At 38.3% G+C, this 17,852-nt stretch overlaps 3 protein-coding genes across 5 annotated transcripts; 1 reads left to right on the plus strand and 2 right to left on the minus strand.

The window, feature by feature from the left end:
- Nucleotides 1-59: 59 nt before the first annotated feature.
- On the minus strand, nt 60-3,995 carry LOC110761763 (BTB/POZ domain-containing protein At1g03010-like). 3 transcript variants are annotated; one of them, XM_021964321.2, is made up of 4 exons: nt 3,454-3,995; nt 2,339-2,405; nt 960-2,156; nt 60-795 (listed from the first exon to the last, which is right to left on the minus strand). In XM_021964321.2, the coding sequence occupies exons 1-4, from the start codon at nt 3,543-3,545 to the stop codon at nt 253-255; spliced, it is 1,899 nt and encodes a 632-aa protein (XP_021820013.2). In that variant the 5' UTR covers nt 3,546-3,995; the 3' UTR covers nt 60-252. The 3 variants fall into 3 exon arrangements, with proteins under 3 accessions (XP_021820013.2, XP_021820015.2, XP_021820014.2); XM_021964323.2 differs by lacking the exon at nt 3,454-3,995 and adding an exon at nt 2,510-2,771; XM_021964322.2 differs by lacking the exon at nt 3,454-3,995 and adding an exon at nt 2,492-2,771.
- A 2,822-nt stretch (nt 3,996-6,817) lies between these two features.
- On the minus strand, nt 6,818-10,475 carry LOC110761828 (Zinc finger C-x8-C-x5-C-x3-H type family protein). The gene is made up of 7 exons (XM_021964407.2): nt 10,050-10,475; nt 9,754-9,896; nt 9,212-9,274; nt 8,939-9,058; nt 8,546-8,833; nt 8,154-8,471; nt 6,818-7,491 (listed from the first exon to the last, which is right to left on the minus strand). Exons 1-7 carry the CDS (start codon nt 10,129-10,131, stop codon nt 7,090-7,092), a joined length of 1,416 nt encoding a protein of 471 aa, XP_021820099.1. The 5' UTR covers nt 10,132-10,475; the 3' UTR covers nt 6,818-7,089.
- Nucleotides 10,476-12,848: 2,373 nt separating this feature from the next.
- APG3 (Peptide chain release factor 1) lies at nt 12,849-17,278 on the plus strand. The gene is made up of 15 exons (XM_021964331.2): nt 12,849-13,091; nt 13,241-13,297; nt 13,829-13,909; nt 14,022-14,079; nt 14,185-14,288; nt 14,464-14,515; nt 14,816-14,865; nt 15,189-15,254; nt 15,333-15,497; nt 15,599-15,671; nt 15,784-15,916; nt 16,119-16,176; nt 16,353-16,400; nt 16,754-16,837; nt 16,958-17,278. The coding sequence occupies exons 1-15, from the start codon at nt 12,951-12,953 to the stop codon at nt 17,027-17,029; spliced, it is 1,242 nt and encodes a 413-aa protein (XP_021820023.1). The 5' UTR covers nt 12,849-12,950; the 3' UTR covers nt 17,030-17,278.
- Nucleotides 17,279-17,852: the final 574 nt, after the last annotated feature.

The following is a 17,852-nucleotide window of genomic DNA, read 5'->3' on the forward strand; positions in this document are numbered from 1 at the left end:
TTTTGTCTCAAACAAACATATAAGCATTCATATTATTATTGATCAAAAAAGTGGAGGGATTTGATCTCAAGAACACAAGTTATATAACAAATAAATAGAATCTCTCTCAAGTACGTACACTCAAAAACTGTCAAACTGAGATTAGAAGCCACCACACTAGTTTTATGAGTTGTAAATTTATAATTATACTAATACAATACAGAAATAATACTATACACTCTTGTACTTGTATATATTCACACTCCTAGATAGTCATGAAACCGAATGACGCCTTCGCTTCTGAAATGGAAATCTGGACTCTGAGCTTGCCTTGCCCCCTAGGGGCTTAATGCTATTGATCTTGAACAATGCATTGAGCTTCCCCAACTTTTTGGTGAATGATTTGAATAGCTTGTTTGCAGGATGAGACTTTACAAGCTCCTGTTTCATAGACACGTGATCTTTTTCCAAGTCTGTTAGCCTCATTCTCATTCTTGCAACTTCAAGCTTCAGCTCTCTGTTCTCTCTTCTGACTGATGCATAGTTGTCTCTTGGGGAGATGGCTCCACTGCCAGCACCACTGCTTGATCTTTGAGGGAATTGGGTTCCATTTATTGCCCCAAAGAAGAACTGATTGTGGCCACCATTCATTGCATTCCTCAGCCTGATTTGCTCAAAGTAGAGTACCTGCACTGCCATCTGTACTGGTAGCCTTTCATTCTGTGCTGCATGACTGCAGGCTTCTTGGGAGAGTTTCTGGCAGTCAATGGTTTTGCACAGCCGGTACCGTTCAGAGTCCTTGATGTTTGGATGAACCTATAAATAGATGCAAATGCACATTGGTACTCAACATCTTGGAAAGAAACAAAGAAAATGCAGAATATAGACAAAGTGTAAATCAAAGGTGAGTTGCTTAGGACTTAAACACATGGAGAGAGAGAGAGAGAGAGAGAGAGAGAGAGAGAGAGAGAGACTCTCACTTTGAGGAAAATATCCACAGCTCTGTAGAGTCCATCACTCACTATCCGAGCGTGGTCTGGAAGTAGTTCTGCTAGTGCTATGAACCTTGATGGCATCAAGTTTGAGTCCAGTGCAACTTCTGCAAGATAATTGTCCAGTAACTTTGACACCTTCAGGATTGAGCTTTGCTTTGGAGATCCAGGGCTGTCAAAGTCATAAACCATCTCACTTTCATCCCTCAAGTGATTATCTTCCTCATCATCCTCATCCAAGTTCAAAAATATTGAAAAGATCCTCAATATAGCATCTGTGTCATAGATTGTGCTGTGGTTGTTCCCATGTGAATTTGCAGGAATTAAGATGTCTTCAAGAATTGCCTGATCCAGTTGCAAACCAATCCGCCTCTCTAAATCAGATCTGCAAGAAGTGGATGCTGATGCTGCAATTGCAGTTTTCAACAAACTCGAAAGAAATGCCATTGGAACTGGACTCTTCCTTGATTGTGTGGGGAGCAAACTAACTATAGCTTCAACAATGACCCTTTGTTTCTTTTGCAATTCCAGATCCAAGAGACTTCCTTTTACCAATTGGGCATCCCTGACAACAAGACCTTGAAGAGAATTATGGGCATAATTGATCAAAATTTTGCTTATCATATCCTGTTTAAGACCCTTGGTTTTCACTGCAGATAGAACCCGTTGGAAGAAGTCAAGACTAAGCACTGTAAGCGCTTTCCCCCACCAATCTGAAGGTGTTTCAGGTTCCATAATTGGAGCTGCTTTTGTAGGAAAGTTGTGGTCAAGTTTCAATAAGCCAGAGGTGAGCTGCTCTTTGCATGCATTATTTGCAATTGCATTGATAAGCCTGCTAACCAGGTTGGTTTCTTCTGCTGTTGGCAAGAGGGTCTCACAACGATGAAGAACTGATATTGATTTTGATATGTTTGGGAACACCATCTCCTTCAGATAAGCTTCAGTTCTGGTTTCTAGGTTTTTCTCAGCATACTCTTCTGTCATTTCCAGGAAGTGGGATACAGAACGGAGCATGGCAACATTTGATTGTGTAATCTCAACATTAATTCCATAGCAGAATTTTGCAGCTAGCTCAAATGCCTCCGGTCCACCGGGAACAGAAGATAGAATTATGCGTGATACTTTCGAATCTTTTACTTCAAGCAACAGTTTCCGAATCCTTCCACTCCGAGAAACTAGAGGGAACTGCAAAATAGTCACCATCACATTACTAATTATCTTTCTTTTCTTATTAATGTCCAGATCATTATTAGTACTATTTCATAATTCGATGGACTGTTCATTTAGTTGTCACATGATATTGATCTATAACAAGCTAGAAGTTGATTGAATAATAGCGTTACTAGTGCTGAACCGATTTTCCTTACCTTGTGAAGTGCAAAGCTTGAAGCTCCTATTTCCACAGTAAGATCGCTGGAAACATCAGAGATTGGCCTGCAAAATGGAAACTTTATTAAAAGGGAATTGAAGAGAGACAAGAAAACCAAAAACCAAGTTACAATTTAGAATTGCATGCATACATGGTGATAGGTACCAACATGTCAGAAACTTTGCGGTAGCTTCTTCTATATATTTCCATGAAAAAACACTACACAATTTGTGTTCAACCTAGGAACAGTGGAACATCTCAAACATATGGACAGAGTGATCCTCCCTAGCGACTAATTATTCGATAGGGACGACTCAATAATTTCAAAATGAGTGGATTGCAGTTTGCACAGGCAGTAAGGCCAGATATGCCAAAGGACTAAAAAGTTGATTTAAAGTTTGAAGAACTTGCTGTGCTCCTGAAATTGAACCAAATTGGCCAAATTCACCGGCCTTACAAAAATACAGGGGCACCATGTGGGGTCCCTTAAGATTAACAAGCTAGCAGGGTGTGGATTTGCTTGTTGTTACTCCATGTAAAGCTAGAAGATTTGTCATACTCGGTGACCAAATGTACAACTTGTCCGTACATGTTTTAGCCTAGAGGGCCTACAGATGACTAAGGCGCAAAAATAATTGATATGCAAGAAGGCATTAACTGCGTTTGGCAGTTGGCACTTCAAAATGTTGACAGTGAAACATAGCAGCATGTGGATAGCAATTCGCCTGGACCTCATGCCACTGTCGTTTTGATTTGGTAGTGTCAGGTAGAAGGTCACAGGGTTCATGGCCATGAGATGTTTTCTTCCATAAAATTTGGGGGGACCTCAGTAGCTCAGCTTAGGTTGATTTGTAGATGAGAAACCCAGGCTCTGTCTTGGACAAATTAAATCCCAAAAAAAGTTGCAACAAATGAACTCTGGGGCACCAAAGTTAAATGCCTTTTGGTAGGTGGAAACTAAACTACCATGAGGCGAGTAGCTAGAGAAAATGAGGCTGAAATTCAAAGACACAAACTTTCTGGTGTATTTTGTGTGTATGAGTTTTAACTCTTGCAACTAGCAAACTAAATGCAGGTAACTAATCAAAAGCTAGCAGAGAAGGAGAACATTACCATTCTGTGGCATGCCTGATACTGGAACTTGGACGAAACGACCGCTTCCCTGAAATGCTAGGCTTCAGTTCACCAATGGTGACAACACCCATCTTTCCTCAAACACCTAGTGTTCAAAATTCCCACTGAAAATTCTGCAACACCAATCCCACTACCAAAGTTCAAAAGTGTCACTCTTTCAACAATATAACTAGCGCCCACTAAAAACCCAACTCAAAGTGAATTTTCAGTTGCATAACAAATCATTCAGTTTTCTGACAGATGGTTTGATTGTTTTCTCTCTGTGTCTCTCTCTTTTGTCATGTGTGTGAGAGGGAAGAGAATGCTGGAGTGAAGAGAAAGTCACATGAATCCATGCAGGAACAAAGGGGTTGATGATGACTTTGAAACACAAATACTTTTAATGAGTGTTGATAATGAGTTTAATATGTAAAAGTCAAGGAATTGTAGCTGCACTTGAACTTTTCGGTGAAAGGTAGTGAGGGAGAGGAAGTGACCTTTCTTTTACATGGTTTTTGTTTGTGAGGAATTGCAGGATTCCTGAGGGGTTGCAGTGCTTTTGGGGGTTGTAATCATGGCCATTGAAAGCAACCCACCGAGCATAAAATAGCTTTTGCTTAAATTAAGTCTCTATTATGTGTAAAGCTCACTAAAGTAGAAATTAAAAAGGATGAGTGGGATTACATGTTATTATGAGAACCACAAAACTTCCACTTAAAATATATTTATCATAGAAAATTATAGTGTAATGTCCAATATCACTCTTAGAAACAAGTTTACCGCAAGTGCTTTTCTTTTCTTTTCTTTTTTCACCATGAACATAGAATGGGGGATTCAAGGAATGCACAGGCTCACGGTCACTACGATTTCGACAGCATGGAACAAAAAACTAACCTAGGATTATATAATGACACATTACCTTTCCAAGTACACATGTATTAAGTTTTAGTTACGCAAAATACATTAATGTGCTGACTGAGTGCTCTTAGTGTTACTCTGTTGGGCTCATCATGGCCTAAGATTGCATATATCAGGTGACAATGATAACCCCATCAATCTTTTTCTTTTGTGTTGCTGGATGACCGGTGGGTGAACAACATTTAAAATTGGCTGTTCACAAAGCTGCCAAATAATAAACCATCAGCTCTGGCGCTTTCCAAACTTCAAAAAAATATATATATATATTGGGTCTTTTACTTCTTTCTTTGTGATTTGTGAACAGTTACAGAGGCATTAGGCGAAGAAGAAGAATCAGAGTGCCCTGCTGCTGGGCGCACTGATTGCTTCCAGCCAGCCAATTATGCTTTAATTGGGTCTTCATATTAGTAGAAATTTAGGCACAAACAATGCATCAAATCATGAGTGACTGAGTGACTGAGCGACAGAGTGAGATCCCAACGGAGCTTCTTGCTTGCTGCTAGATGGCAATCTGTTCTGTAGAGTCTGTGCCAGACAAGAAGAATAATTTATTGAAAATCAGGTTTGGACTCATTTGTTCTTTATTGAAGTCTGTCTAAACTGAGTGTGAAAATCATATTTTCTTTATCGATTGTAACAACTTAAATAGATAAACAAACAAAATTGTCTGACCAAAACATACAATATAATCAACTTTCTGACTTACCTATTTTATCTTTCTTGAAAAGGTTGTGAAAAAATTGGTTTAAATTTATGAAAATAAAATTGTATCAACAAGAAGTCAAAGCTGTTGTTGGTGGTGCCTCCGTCTTCTCTCTATTATAATGAAGGGCACTCGCGCTTGAAGAAGAGTCAATTATTTGTTGAAGTTATGGAACTTGTCCCATATAAAAATGGCATATAGTTAAAGTTTATAGCAAATTGAAATTGCCACTGCAGAGCTGCCTCATCAAATCAAGTTTGCACCTTTTGGTCTTTTGGCTTTGTAAGTGGACCCCACCTAGGTAATAAAGTTATGCATTGGGAATCTTTATTCCTTAATTTAACTTATTTTACACAAATCTTATGAACTATGTAATTCAAGAAATGTGCCTTTATTTAATGTCAAATTGAAGAGCTTGGATCCTCATATGGGAAGCAGAAATTTTTTATATCAAATGGGAATAACATTGTTTTGTTATTTGCAGTCAACTAAACTATGTCAAATAAAAAATTTATTATGCATGACATAGCATGATTGATTGGAAATAACAAAACAGTGTTATTCTCGTTGCACGCAAGTATTTCTCGATGTGAAGAATGTGAAGATGGAATAGAGGGTAAAAAAAGAAAAAAGGACAGCAGTGGCAAAATGATGTCTTTCTGTTTGTTAGCCATGAGGGTGAAAAATGAGCTTGAATTGAATCATTAGAGCAGGTGAGGAAAAGGGGTGGGTGAGCCACTGATTATTTTAAGAATACAATTTTTTATTATAAAAAGTAATAATAATAATAATCTAAGCCCATTATTTTAGTTGTGGAAAATGATGGTGTGTGAATGTATTTGAAAGCAAGCATGCGAATGTAATTGTCGAACGTGTGACTAGGTGGATCATGACGCTGCTTGAGTTGAGTTATTAACTATTTTAAGCCAAGTTCAGGAGTTGTAGATATGGGCCTTTCCTTCAATTATTTGGGGCGGTGACCAACATAGAAAGTCGCATGATACTAGAACTTTTTTTCCTTTCAAGAACACTTATGGCTAATGTGGGTGTGATTTCTTAGGATTATGGCAGCCAGCCATTGGTCAAAGGGACACTTTTGTTCTTTTTATATAGAATCCAACGCATGAGCTCGGTTGCAGGAGTAAATGCGTTTAACCACTTGAGCCCATTGTAGTTTTTTTGTTTATGCTTTTAAAGGGCTGGAGTCATTTTCTTCACCAAGCATGACCCTAAAGAGGCTAAAGTGAAATTGTTTGCTACTTTGTTGAAAGTGGTAGGTTTTTAGCCTGAGTTTGAGAGAAATTGAGACAAGAGCAGCAAAGCAAAGGGGTTCGTCCGGTGCTAATGAGAGAAGAGCTCAACTGAACAAGAAGAACGAAACTGTGAGTCTGACAGAATCAGAGAGTAGGTGCGTACGTGTAACGGGCAATACGTGTCAGCATCCAAAAGTATAGGTTCCGAGACCCCACTTGGCAAATATTTCCGGAAACGACAAACGACCTCGAGGCAAGGCGAATATGAGAGAATAAGGCAAAACATGTGTACTGTCCTTTTTACCCTACTAGAGGACAAAAACAAGTATGGGCAAAATTGACTATGATGGTTCCCTTTCATTTGTGTTAAGAAAGAGACCCTGATAGTAATTGAGCAACACAACTGCTGTGCCTTTTAGTGGAAGGGAAAATTGCTTGCTTGCTATGGTAATGGTAATGGTAATTACTTGAAAGAGATGAAAAGTAGATATGGGAGGAATTTGAGCATTGCAGCTTATTTGGGATTTATATTGATTGCTGTATATAAATGACACAAGCATCAACAATGTCTGTCCTACTACTGTGGGAAAAACAGATTTGGTTGATACGACTGACCGACCGACCATAACTGAGAAATGTGAAACCTTTGCACAATTGACCATTACACATTTACTTAACTGACTTCTATATAAACAAAACGAGGATGTTGGTGAAACTGCACCCCTCCTGAGATAATGAAAGAGTCATTTTTGGGTATTTCATTTAACTTGAACGACGAACCTCACCACCTTGTCTTGTGCTTCTGCTACTGCTTAAAGGGACAGAAGTCTGACTGGAGTGTTGCACATCAGATATTGAAACCGATCCACTCTGAGTAAAAATCAATCCAACTGAACTGCTTGAGGTGTTCCCAGAAGAAGGCACTCTAGTTGAATAACTATCTTTTTTGGAAGTTGAAATTAATTCCGGCCGAAGGTCAGTTGACGAGGATGAAGGAGCCAGGGTAGCCAGCAAAGACCCAACTGGGTATGGAGTAACTGGCATATCAACCAGAGATGAAGCTGAGGGATTGTACCTCATGGTCCCTATTGGATGATCGAACTTGCATGTAGATCCAAACTTGCAGTGACCATTTTGCAGGTAGAATGTACAAGGTTGCACTCCCTGTTTTTGACATTATGAAATGAATTAAACATAAAAAGTCCGAAACAATATCACAATCACCTTTTCAGCACTGCATTCCCAACATTAAAGAAATCTAAATAGGAATGAGTAATACTCAAGAGGATCAAAAAAGCAAAGGCATGAAAGGGAAGAATAGATCTGATCTGAAACAAGGTAATTAATGAAAGAAGAATATTACATTAAAATTACACCAATTACCAATCAGATTAATCCAAAATCGAGCATAAACTACATCAGAACACAATCGTAAAGATTACTGTACAAAACAAATCATTTATAAAAGAAGACCGCTAAAGAGAACAAGGAAAACGAACACCCCTAACTAAAACTGCAGAACCCTCTGAAATCAAAACCTTTTTACATAACCTATTGTACTTTAAGGAAGAAAAAAAACAATACATAGCAAGACAGCCTGTCTTGGCTACTCAATTGTATGAATATGGTTGTACAAGGGAAGTCAACTATGTATGATTCTAAATGTTACACCTACCCCTTCTTTTACAACAAACTTACTGTTTAAACAAGGGTAAGAAGAGTATATAAAATTGGATAACCGAGTCAGCAAGTATTCAATAACTTTTAATAGTGGAAATTTAAAAATTAAAGATTCAAAAGAATAAACAGAAAACAACTTTGCATACCGGACGAAGTGGAAGACCAATTGGACTAAGGAGACAATTTGTCCTTGGTACGACCCTATCCCGAGGATGATGATATCTACAAGATGGTCCATATTTACAGTCCCCAGTTTTCAGATAGTACTGGCATTCAGGTTCGCCAGGCCTCTCTGGGAAAACTTGTTCACTCGGGCTGCTGCTAGAAGGACCAACAGCAGAGGGTACGGAGGTATAAGGTCTTGCAAGTCCATGTGTTGGAGAAGATAACTGTGTCACTCCATATAAAGAAGTTGCTCCAACTGTGGGTTGGGCTCCGGGAGACAGTACAGGGCTTAGAGGTGCCTGCACCAAGTAAACCAATTACATAAAGTGATAAATTCAAATCATATTTCAAACCTAAATATGTTTTATCATACCGAATAAGGACTCCAACCCTGAATAGGAACAACTCCTGGAGGAATCAAGACAGGACCATAGCCTTGCACATATGAACCAGGTAATAGTGGAGGCCTAGGCACCCTCAAACCGGTGGATGCCCCCCCAAACTGCTCTGCCATAGGAACAGAAGGAGACTGCACCGATGGATAAAACTGAGGTGCAGAAGCCGGTATTGTTGTTCCAGCAGGTTGTGGGTGATTGAATTTACAGGTTATGCCAAATTTGCATTGCCCCGTTTTCAAATAGTAGGAGCATTCATTCTCGCCCTGTTATGTAACACAAATTGTAAGGAATTTATACCACAAGTTTCTCAAAATTCTACACACACACACATATGGGATGAGAGAGAGGCAGAGAGAGGAAATTCAAACCGGTCGTAATGGTAATCCATAAATATTCAGGGGAGCTCGGCTCAGGGATCCACCTCCATGTTTTGGATGGTGGAACTTGCAAGACGCACCAAATTTACAGGTCCCAGTCTTTAAATAATACTGCACATTAAACAAACAAATGCCATAATTGCATACTGAAGTTCAAAGTTCAAATAATTAAATAAACAGGAGAACAAAATTGCAGCAAAGTTTCCAGATCTACATTGCATTTCATGCTACAAATTACAAAAGATCACAAAAACAACTGCATACCTGACATATAGGTTCCCCCACTCGCTCTGGGTAGTCCCCTGTAGCTCTTACAGCTGCCACAACCTATGTGCAGCATCAAACGGAAATCATAAATAAAAGAAAACAAAATTATCCAATAAGACTATTCAGTTATTGGTAAAATCCAAGCAAAGAAAATGAGTTTTTATTGTTAGTCACTCAAGCAAAATCGCCCACTCCACTGAGCCCAGAACACAAATACTATTTGCATCAATTATGGACTGTACTTAACTAGGTATAAAACCCAATAAACATGTCATTCCAAAAATTTCCCCATTATCTTTTCCCCAGCTTTCTCAGCAAACAAACAATCATCTAGTTTCGGGCAAAGGGTCAACAAGCTATCAGCGCCAAAACACTCAAACTCATGCAAATTCAAAACAACCTATATTTCCTCATGCAGTCACCTATCACTGAAAGCTTAAGACTCATTCACATATCAAGATTCAAAACCCACATTAAAGCAGTATCGAAAAAGCTCATTAACTGATTGCAATGCAAATTTACAATGAACAAGGATTTACCGCAGCACGATCACGAGGATGGTTGTAACGGCACCGAATACCGTATCCACAGAACCCGGTCCGCATGTAGTAGACACAGTTGGGAACGCCGGGTCGCTCCGGGTACGATTCGCTGCTCGTCAGCCCCAATTGCCACATTTGTTCTACAATTCAATCAAAAATCACAGCAAAACCCCAATCACACCCCCACATTACCATAACAATACAAAACCCTAGAAAACCCACGCTACCAAATTGCCCAAATCGAACTCAAAACGAACGCAAATTGGAAAGGCGAAGCGCAAGTAAAGTAATACCTTCGAGGCCAGTCTCGCCGGCGCCCGGACTCCACTCTTGGTTCGACCCATTTCTGGCGGGGCTTCGACCGTACAACTCCATTAAAAAACGGTGTCGTCTGGGGTCTCTGTACACTTGCAGCAACTGTAGGGACTAGGGGAAGGGTAAAAAAGGAAGGCTGTACAGGATTTCAGACCCTTCTAGAAGGATCACAGAGCTCGATCGAGTGGAGATGGTGTGAAACCGAAGAGGAGAGAAAACGGAGACGGTTTCACAGTAGCGGAGAAGAGCTTAATGCTTTCTCTCCTCTCTCGCTCTCTCTCTAAAAGAGACCGTATCCGTACGGTCTGGTATTGGCCTTTTTGGCGTCACAGACACAAAAACACACACACACTCTCTCTCTCTTTCCCTCTTTTTGTTTTGGGTTTTTTTTCTTTTTGTTTGTTTTTTTTTTTTTAAACACTTGGACTGTGTTTCCGTACCGGCCAAAATAAAGCACACCTGGAAAGAGCAAGCTTCGTTTTGGAACCGACGCTGGGCCTTGGAAATTACGAAGCAGCCCTTGTGGGTGCAGACGTGGGATGTGACAAAATGGGGCTTCGTTGTGGTGGACGAAACTGTCATTTCGGTAATTGGAGTGATGAGAGAGGCTTCTGATTGGCTTGTTTTTTCGCTGGTCTCTCAGCCAGCCGTGCACGAATGGAGCCACTTTTACTCCGACTCAGCTGGTCTCGGACAAAAATACGAGTTTTGCATTGTACGGCGTGTGGTCGGAAGTTTAGATTCTCAACTAATGAATGTTGTTGCTCTCTCTCTACCCAAAAAAACCAAATCGGCGCTAAAATCTAGCTTAAGAATGTACGACAAGATAAACGGCTCGCTCGATCGATCGCATCTAAATTATTGGGGGGGGGACATATGTTCTCCTATTTTGTTGGTCAAGGCGGTGCGCATTCAATTATAAAATGCTTTGATTGCCTTATATTCTTCCAAGTTGCAAGAAATGTTCTTACCAAATTTATACACCAAAAATTTATGAGCTTATTTGTTTTTTTTTGGGGGTCAGGATGAGCTTACATAGACAACTATAACTTTGCTATGTGTCTATCAATTGTTTTTTAATCAACATTGTCAAGTTCATGTATGGTGAAAAAATGTTCATGTGTTCAAAAAGCAAAGAGGGAGTTAAGGAAAAGTCATTTTATTAATCAAACGAATCATATTTCTCCTTCAGTTTAGATAGGCGGTGAAAGAATTACATACATCTCGTACATAAGCAACTTAAATAAAGTTACACGCTACTGATTTGTATATTAAGCCAAGCCGAGTCATTGAAGAAGAGGCGCGGCGCGTATTAACACGAGATATGTACTTTTCTTGAGTAAAGGCCTCAGTTTATCAACAATTTGCTTTTATACCATTTCTTCTTACTTTAGAAGTGATAGACCCTATTTATCTTGTTGGTTCAAGACCGTTTGGATGTTAGCATATTGTCTACTATGTATTTATCACGCTTACGTACTCATAACTACATAAATATTATTAAATAATATATATATATATATATATATATATAACGAAGCGAGATGGATGACGTATTCATTGTATTGAAAACCTTTATATATATATATATATATAAATTATAAAATTGTATTCATAATTCAACAAAAAAAGCCACTAGCCACAAATGGTCAATACAAATTACTAATTAGTTATAAAAGGCCATTACAATAACGGAACCGTCTAACATCAAAATTAAGATAATTTGGTGCGCCTCCACTAATGATCATGCATGATCGAATAAACTTTGGCATAGGCATCTCAACTAAGATTGCAAACTCAAAATAATTAAAAATAATAATAAAGCTTGAAAAAATAAAGCCATAACAATACAAATAAAACTATCACAAATGACAGATGAAAAGTTCTCACAAAGAAGAGGTGGAAAACTCTCACAAAATGAGAGGTAAAAACTACATAGAGAACCCAAAGAGTCTCTATAATTTATTACAAACATAAAGAAATCGCAAAAAAGATGATGGTGGAGATCTGACACAGAGACGAATCAGCCTATGATGGTTGAAGGAAAATCATAACAAAACGATGATAAACAGGAAAAACCTTTTGTCTCTTAAAATGAGGGGAGAAGAGAGGGAGGAAGAGAAGATGGGAGAGGGGAGGAAGAATAGTGACCTCCTCCCCCATTAAAGTGAAAACGACTTTATGAGGATTTTTGGGGAAAGAGGGGGCTAAGATTTGGGAGAGAGAAGTGAATAAATTATTAAACATTGTTTACTTACTATAGTTTTATTATTATTTAAATATAAATGATGTTGGTACAAGCACCTTATCGTATGCCTCTAATTTATATGAGATAATTGTATTTTAGCATGTGATCAGAATTGGGAGTTTCACTAAAACACCCAAAATGGGGGTTGAAATTATAAAAAAACCCAACACCCAAAACACTTTATAAACACACCCAAAATCCATCATTATACACACTCAAAACTCATTTATAAACACACCCAAAAAATATACAATTGTTGATTGTGGGGTTGATTTTGGGTGTGTTTCTATGTTTAAATAGTATTTGAGTTTTTTTATAAATACATGTCTAGGATTGGGTTTATTTATAAATATCTAATCAGAATTTGCAAGTTAACAACAATCTCCTCTTGGCAATTTTTTGTTTCCACCAAAGAAACTTGTTGTAGTTGCTTCCAATCACAACCTTATTCCGCGATTCGGATAGGATATCCCAGTAACCAAACAAGACTTGTATGGGGAACTTAATCTTTTCCAAACACCACATGTTCGTTCCTTCGCGGTTACCCCATCCATAACTTGAAAAAACCAAACCAATTTTCTTTTCCTACCACTTCGACTGGAGCGCGCTTTTTCCCTGGCCTCCTACTTCCATGGCTGCAATGAGTACGAGCTCCACCACACCCGCTCGATTACTTGCATTTCCATTACGACACCGTTTCCACGACCATTCGCGGAGTTCCCTGGCCTTTAATAAACCTCCTCCAAGAGCTCCTAGACTCATTTGCATGGCGGTTCGTACATCACAAAATAATAATAAAATAATTCACAGTTTTTAACTTCCTTTCTGTAATTATATTTATTTAGTGATGGAAATAGTTTTCCCGAGAAACAAACAGATGCTGTAGGACTCACTTTCTTGTGTTGTTTTGTGAAATTGTAGGAGCCCTATTTGATTACAAAGCTGGATTCTGCCGAGAAGACATGGAAAGAGTTATCGGTATGATTCTCACACTAATATAAATTATAATGTTTTGGGTTATCGAGTATTCTCCCTCTCTGTGTGTGTTTGTGAGCTTTTGAATTACTATCTAAGTATATGGGTTAGGGTTTTAGGCAGTGGTTTATGGATTTGTCTGGTGGAGAATTTGAATGGTTTGGGAAGGTTGGAAATATGGCATTTTGGTCATTAAATTTTTTATGGCACTGATTACAATTGAAGGGCCATTGCAGAGAACTCTGGCATGAAACTTTGACTCAAAATTTTATGGTTCCGCCTCCACCCTCTTTTTTATGCAATAGGCGATAACTCCAGACTGTCTCTCGAATGATTTAAATATAAGACCTAGTACCATTACGGCATTTCTGGACCATGCCATCAAACAAAGGATTATGAAAGACCAGCATAAATTGGGTTTAATTGGTTTTTCTGTATAGAGTCTTGTACTATGCTGCTGCACGGTTAGTTATTGCTGTTGTTTTCTCTACATTTGAGTGTACTTATATAAAAGAAAATAAAATAAAATTGCAGGTTAAGCTGGCTGATCCAGACGTCGTGTCAAATCCCAGTGAATACCAGAAGCTGGCACAGTCCGTGGCTGAGCTCGATGAGGTGATGCAGTTTATCTTTGCTACTTCTCATGCCAGGTTTTACTCGTATGTTCTTCTTGAATTTCATTTCAGGTTTTAACTGACAATATTTTGCCTTTGTTTTCTTTGGTCAGGTTGTGACAATCTATAAGAATTACAAAGACTGCGAGAAGCAGTTACAGGAGACAAAAGGTTTACTCTAACTTGTATGCCTGTGTAAAACATTTCTTTTGAAAATTCTGGAGGTATTCACTAACATTCATTCTGATATGTTCCCCCTCTTAATCGATATATCAGCTTTAGCAAAAGATGCTGGCAATGATGAGGATATGGCAGAGATGATATCTTATGAAATTGAATCTTTATCCAATCAAATCAAAGAGCTGGAAGGGAAGCTCAAGGTACTTTTACATGCATAATGGAGTTATTTATTTATTTATATTATTTGGTTCTTTTGATAGCAAATTGGTATTCTTGACTACGTTGATCTAAGATTGTTGTTTCTCTTACATAATGTTTTTCCTTTGCCATATTCTGCAATATCCATTGGGATAACGTTCCATTTTATGCTAACAGATGCTACTCCTTCCTAGTGACCCTCTTGATGCAAGAAATATAATGCTTGAAGGTAATCTCATACTTGCCCTTTAAATATATTGTTCTATTTGATTGCTTGCGGACGACATGATTTTTAACGATGTAAAATGCTCTCTCCGTTTTAGGAAGAGACGTGCAAACATTGGAACAATATATATGCGGAGGAGGTGGAATGAGTGATTAGCTTTGACCGAAACTGTTCCTCCCACATATATATTGTTCCCAGTGGACATGGATCATCTTTATTGAGTGCTTTGCTAATTGTTTGCAATGCTGGTGGTTGTCTTTCCATTTCATTATGACTAAAAAGCAGTATTTTCCCTTGCTGCAGTAAGGGCTGGTACTGGTGGTGATGAAGCTGGAATCTGGGCAGGTGATCTTGTAGGTATATGTTTCTTTTGTCCTTTAAAATGTAAAGAATGTCCCATTATTTTTGAGTTGCATACAACAGAAAAATTAGTAAAAAGAAAGAAAAATCATACTATATTCATGGGTTGGGTTACAAAACAAAGTACATGTTTTTGTATCTCTTATTGGTGTGACTGTGCAATATTTCTTTTCTTTTCATGTTTTCTTTTTAAATGAAAAGCCTCATTGGCCAAAAAGATATTTCTTGCGGTATGAAATCCTTCTTCTCAAGTCTCGTTTGAGCATACCTTGATGCTTCTGCATTTTCTTTTTCTTTTCTGTTTTTTCATATCAAGGTTCGTATGTATGAGAAGTACAGTGAGAGGAATAATTGGAGGTTCAGCGCAGTTTCAAGCTCAGAGGTATGTCTTGCTGACATTTTTAGAGGTATATCCTGTTGCTGTTGACATGACTGACACAGATTTCTTGCACTCTTTCAGGCTGAAAAAGGAGGATTCAAGACCTATGTGATGGAGATAAAAGGAAAACGTGTATACAGCAAATTAAAATATGAATCTGGTGTTCACCGGGTTCAACGCGTTCCTCAAACAGAAACACAGGGTCGTGTGCATACTTCCACTGCAACTGTTGCAATCATGCCAGAGGTAGCTTATATTTACTTGTCACTGTAATCTTTTGTGGAATCTTTATGATCAAGCATTTCTGTTTCTTGACTTATTTGTGCATGTTCAATTCCTTAATATAGGCGGATGAAGTTGAGGTGGTTATTGACCCAAAAGATATTGAACTGACAACAGCAAGGTCTGGGGGTGCTGGAGGTATTAATGTGCAAAGAATATAATTTTCTCAATTGACTTAATTTTCCATGCCTCACTCTTCGGAACAGGATTCCCTGTGTGAGTTAAAGTCTCATGCATGATTATCATGCAGGGCAGAATGTCAATAAGGTGGAGACAGCTGTTGATCTTGTCCATAAACCAACGGGCATCCGCATCTTTTGTAGTGAAGAAAGGTCTCAACTCCAGAACAAGCATCGTGCCTTTCAGTTGCTGCGAGCGAAATTGTGAGTACTGATTTCACCATGTTTTAGATGTCCTCAATTTTGTAGTCTGATTGGTATATTTATTGTTACCTTTTATGAAATGTATTGGTTTTTGCATAAGATTTTTGTTAGATATGCAAGCAATCAGCCTGTTTACACATAATGCACTTGTTTGTGCACAATTTTTCTTCGGCCCATATGATGATCAATGACATTGTTGCAGGTATAAGATAAAATTGAGAGAGCAGCAAGAGTTGATTAGGAATCAACGGAAATCACAGGTATCTTTTAGCTTAGAGAATAATTAAGAGGCATGTGAGATTGCAATATCTCGGGTGTGAATATTTGCCTTCACATATATGCTATTCTTTGAGATTAGGGTATGGAAATGGGAGCTCTAGATTATGGTTTTAGGCACTGGACTAAACTATGTGATGTTTGTATTTCTAAAATGCAGGTTGGTACTGGTTCTCGTGCAGAAAAGATTCGGACATACAACTTTAAGGTACTGACAAAATTGGTAGTTTAGTTTGGTTATATATGCATGCCATAGTTTTCAAAATTTTAAGTTTGCAAGTGAGGTTGTTTAACGATTGATAGTGTGATATTTAAATTTGACCGGCTAGGGCGCTGCTTAAGGAATTGCAATTTTCATTGAACTGTTCAATTCAAAATCTTTAGCTATTAGGTGTAGAGGGCCCAACAGGTATATATAGCTATTAGCACTTATGCTAACCAATCTGATACTAGTGTCCAACAATTTTGTCTGTGAGATTACTTGCATGTTTTCATTTTGTTCTTTTGTAAGATTGGGTTATGTTTCTGAAAGTTAGTGACTCTTTTTGTTTATTGAATTAGGACAATAGAGTGACGGACCACCGGTTAAAGACGAACTATGAGCTCACCTCTTTTCTTGGTGGTGATATAGAGAACGCAGTCCAGGTATGGTTTCCACAGCATCCTCTTCTAAGACATGCCCTTTTCTTAGTAAGTGTTATTATAGGCATGGACTTATATGCTGGTTTTGTAACAATACGATTGCCATTACCCACTTTCCTGCAGGCTTGTACTTCCCTGGAACAGCAGGAACTCCTGGAAGAACTCGCTGAATCTGTAGGAGCTCCAGCTGGCTAATTTGTAGCCTTCTGTGATATCTATACCGCCTGACCAGATAATCAGGAAATCTTTGCTGGAAAAAAAGTTGTTCAAAATGGTGCAGTCCTCCTATATGATTATCCTGGACAGGCACATTTATTTATTTATTTTTAATTTCTTGTTGACAGAGGTTAAATAGCTGAGGTTCAATTTGAATCTGGAATTTTTGTATTCCGTTATATCCAGAGCTTATACGTACAGATCAAATTTCCATGTTTTTACTTTTCACATTGGATTAATTCCAGGACAGAGTTGACATTGCAAAAACTTTTCTAGCAGCAAGATCAAATTGCTTAGTTTGGTCATTAATCTTAGAAAACAATCCAGGTAAACAATTGGGTTTGCTTATGGCCCAAGCCTTTACGAACCAAAGTTCCTTCCATGGGTACCTCCTGCTGGATGGGCCCAATTCTTGTTTTCACTTCTCGTGTTGCTCAGGCGAAAACGTGTCGCGGGATTGTCTGGAGGTAGAACCCACCTAGAATCCTGAATGGGTCATCATGCTGACGTGGATATTCCAATTACCGGTGGTTTTTTTGTATGTATATATTTTGTCTTCTTTTGAGATATAATTGAGGGTGGATTAAGTGTAGTGAACAAAATTAACTGACTAATTAGTGGTATTTATCGTCAATTAGTTGGAGTATGTCTCTGATTTGGTTGATAATTAACTGACTAATTAGTGATATTTGTTGCAATGGTATAGCTTTGTGAGGGTATTAGTCTGTTGTAAATAAATAAAAAACATAATTAACTGTTACTAATATTAGTTACCACTTTCCACTTACCACAATCCAAAGGC

This window comes from Prunus avium, chromosome 8 (assembly GCF_965620075.1).
Source record: "Prunus avium chromosome 8, drPruAviu1.hap1.1, whole genome shotgun sequence".
NCBI lineage: Eukaryota > Viridiplantae > Streptophyta > Magnoliopsida > Rosales > Rosaceae > Prunus > Prunus avium.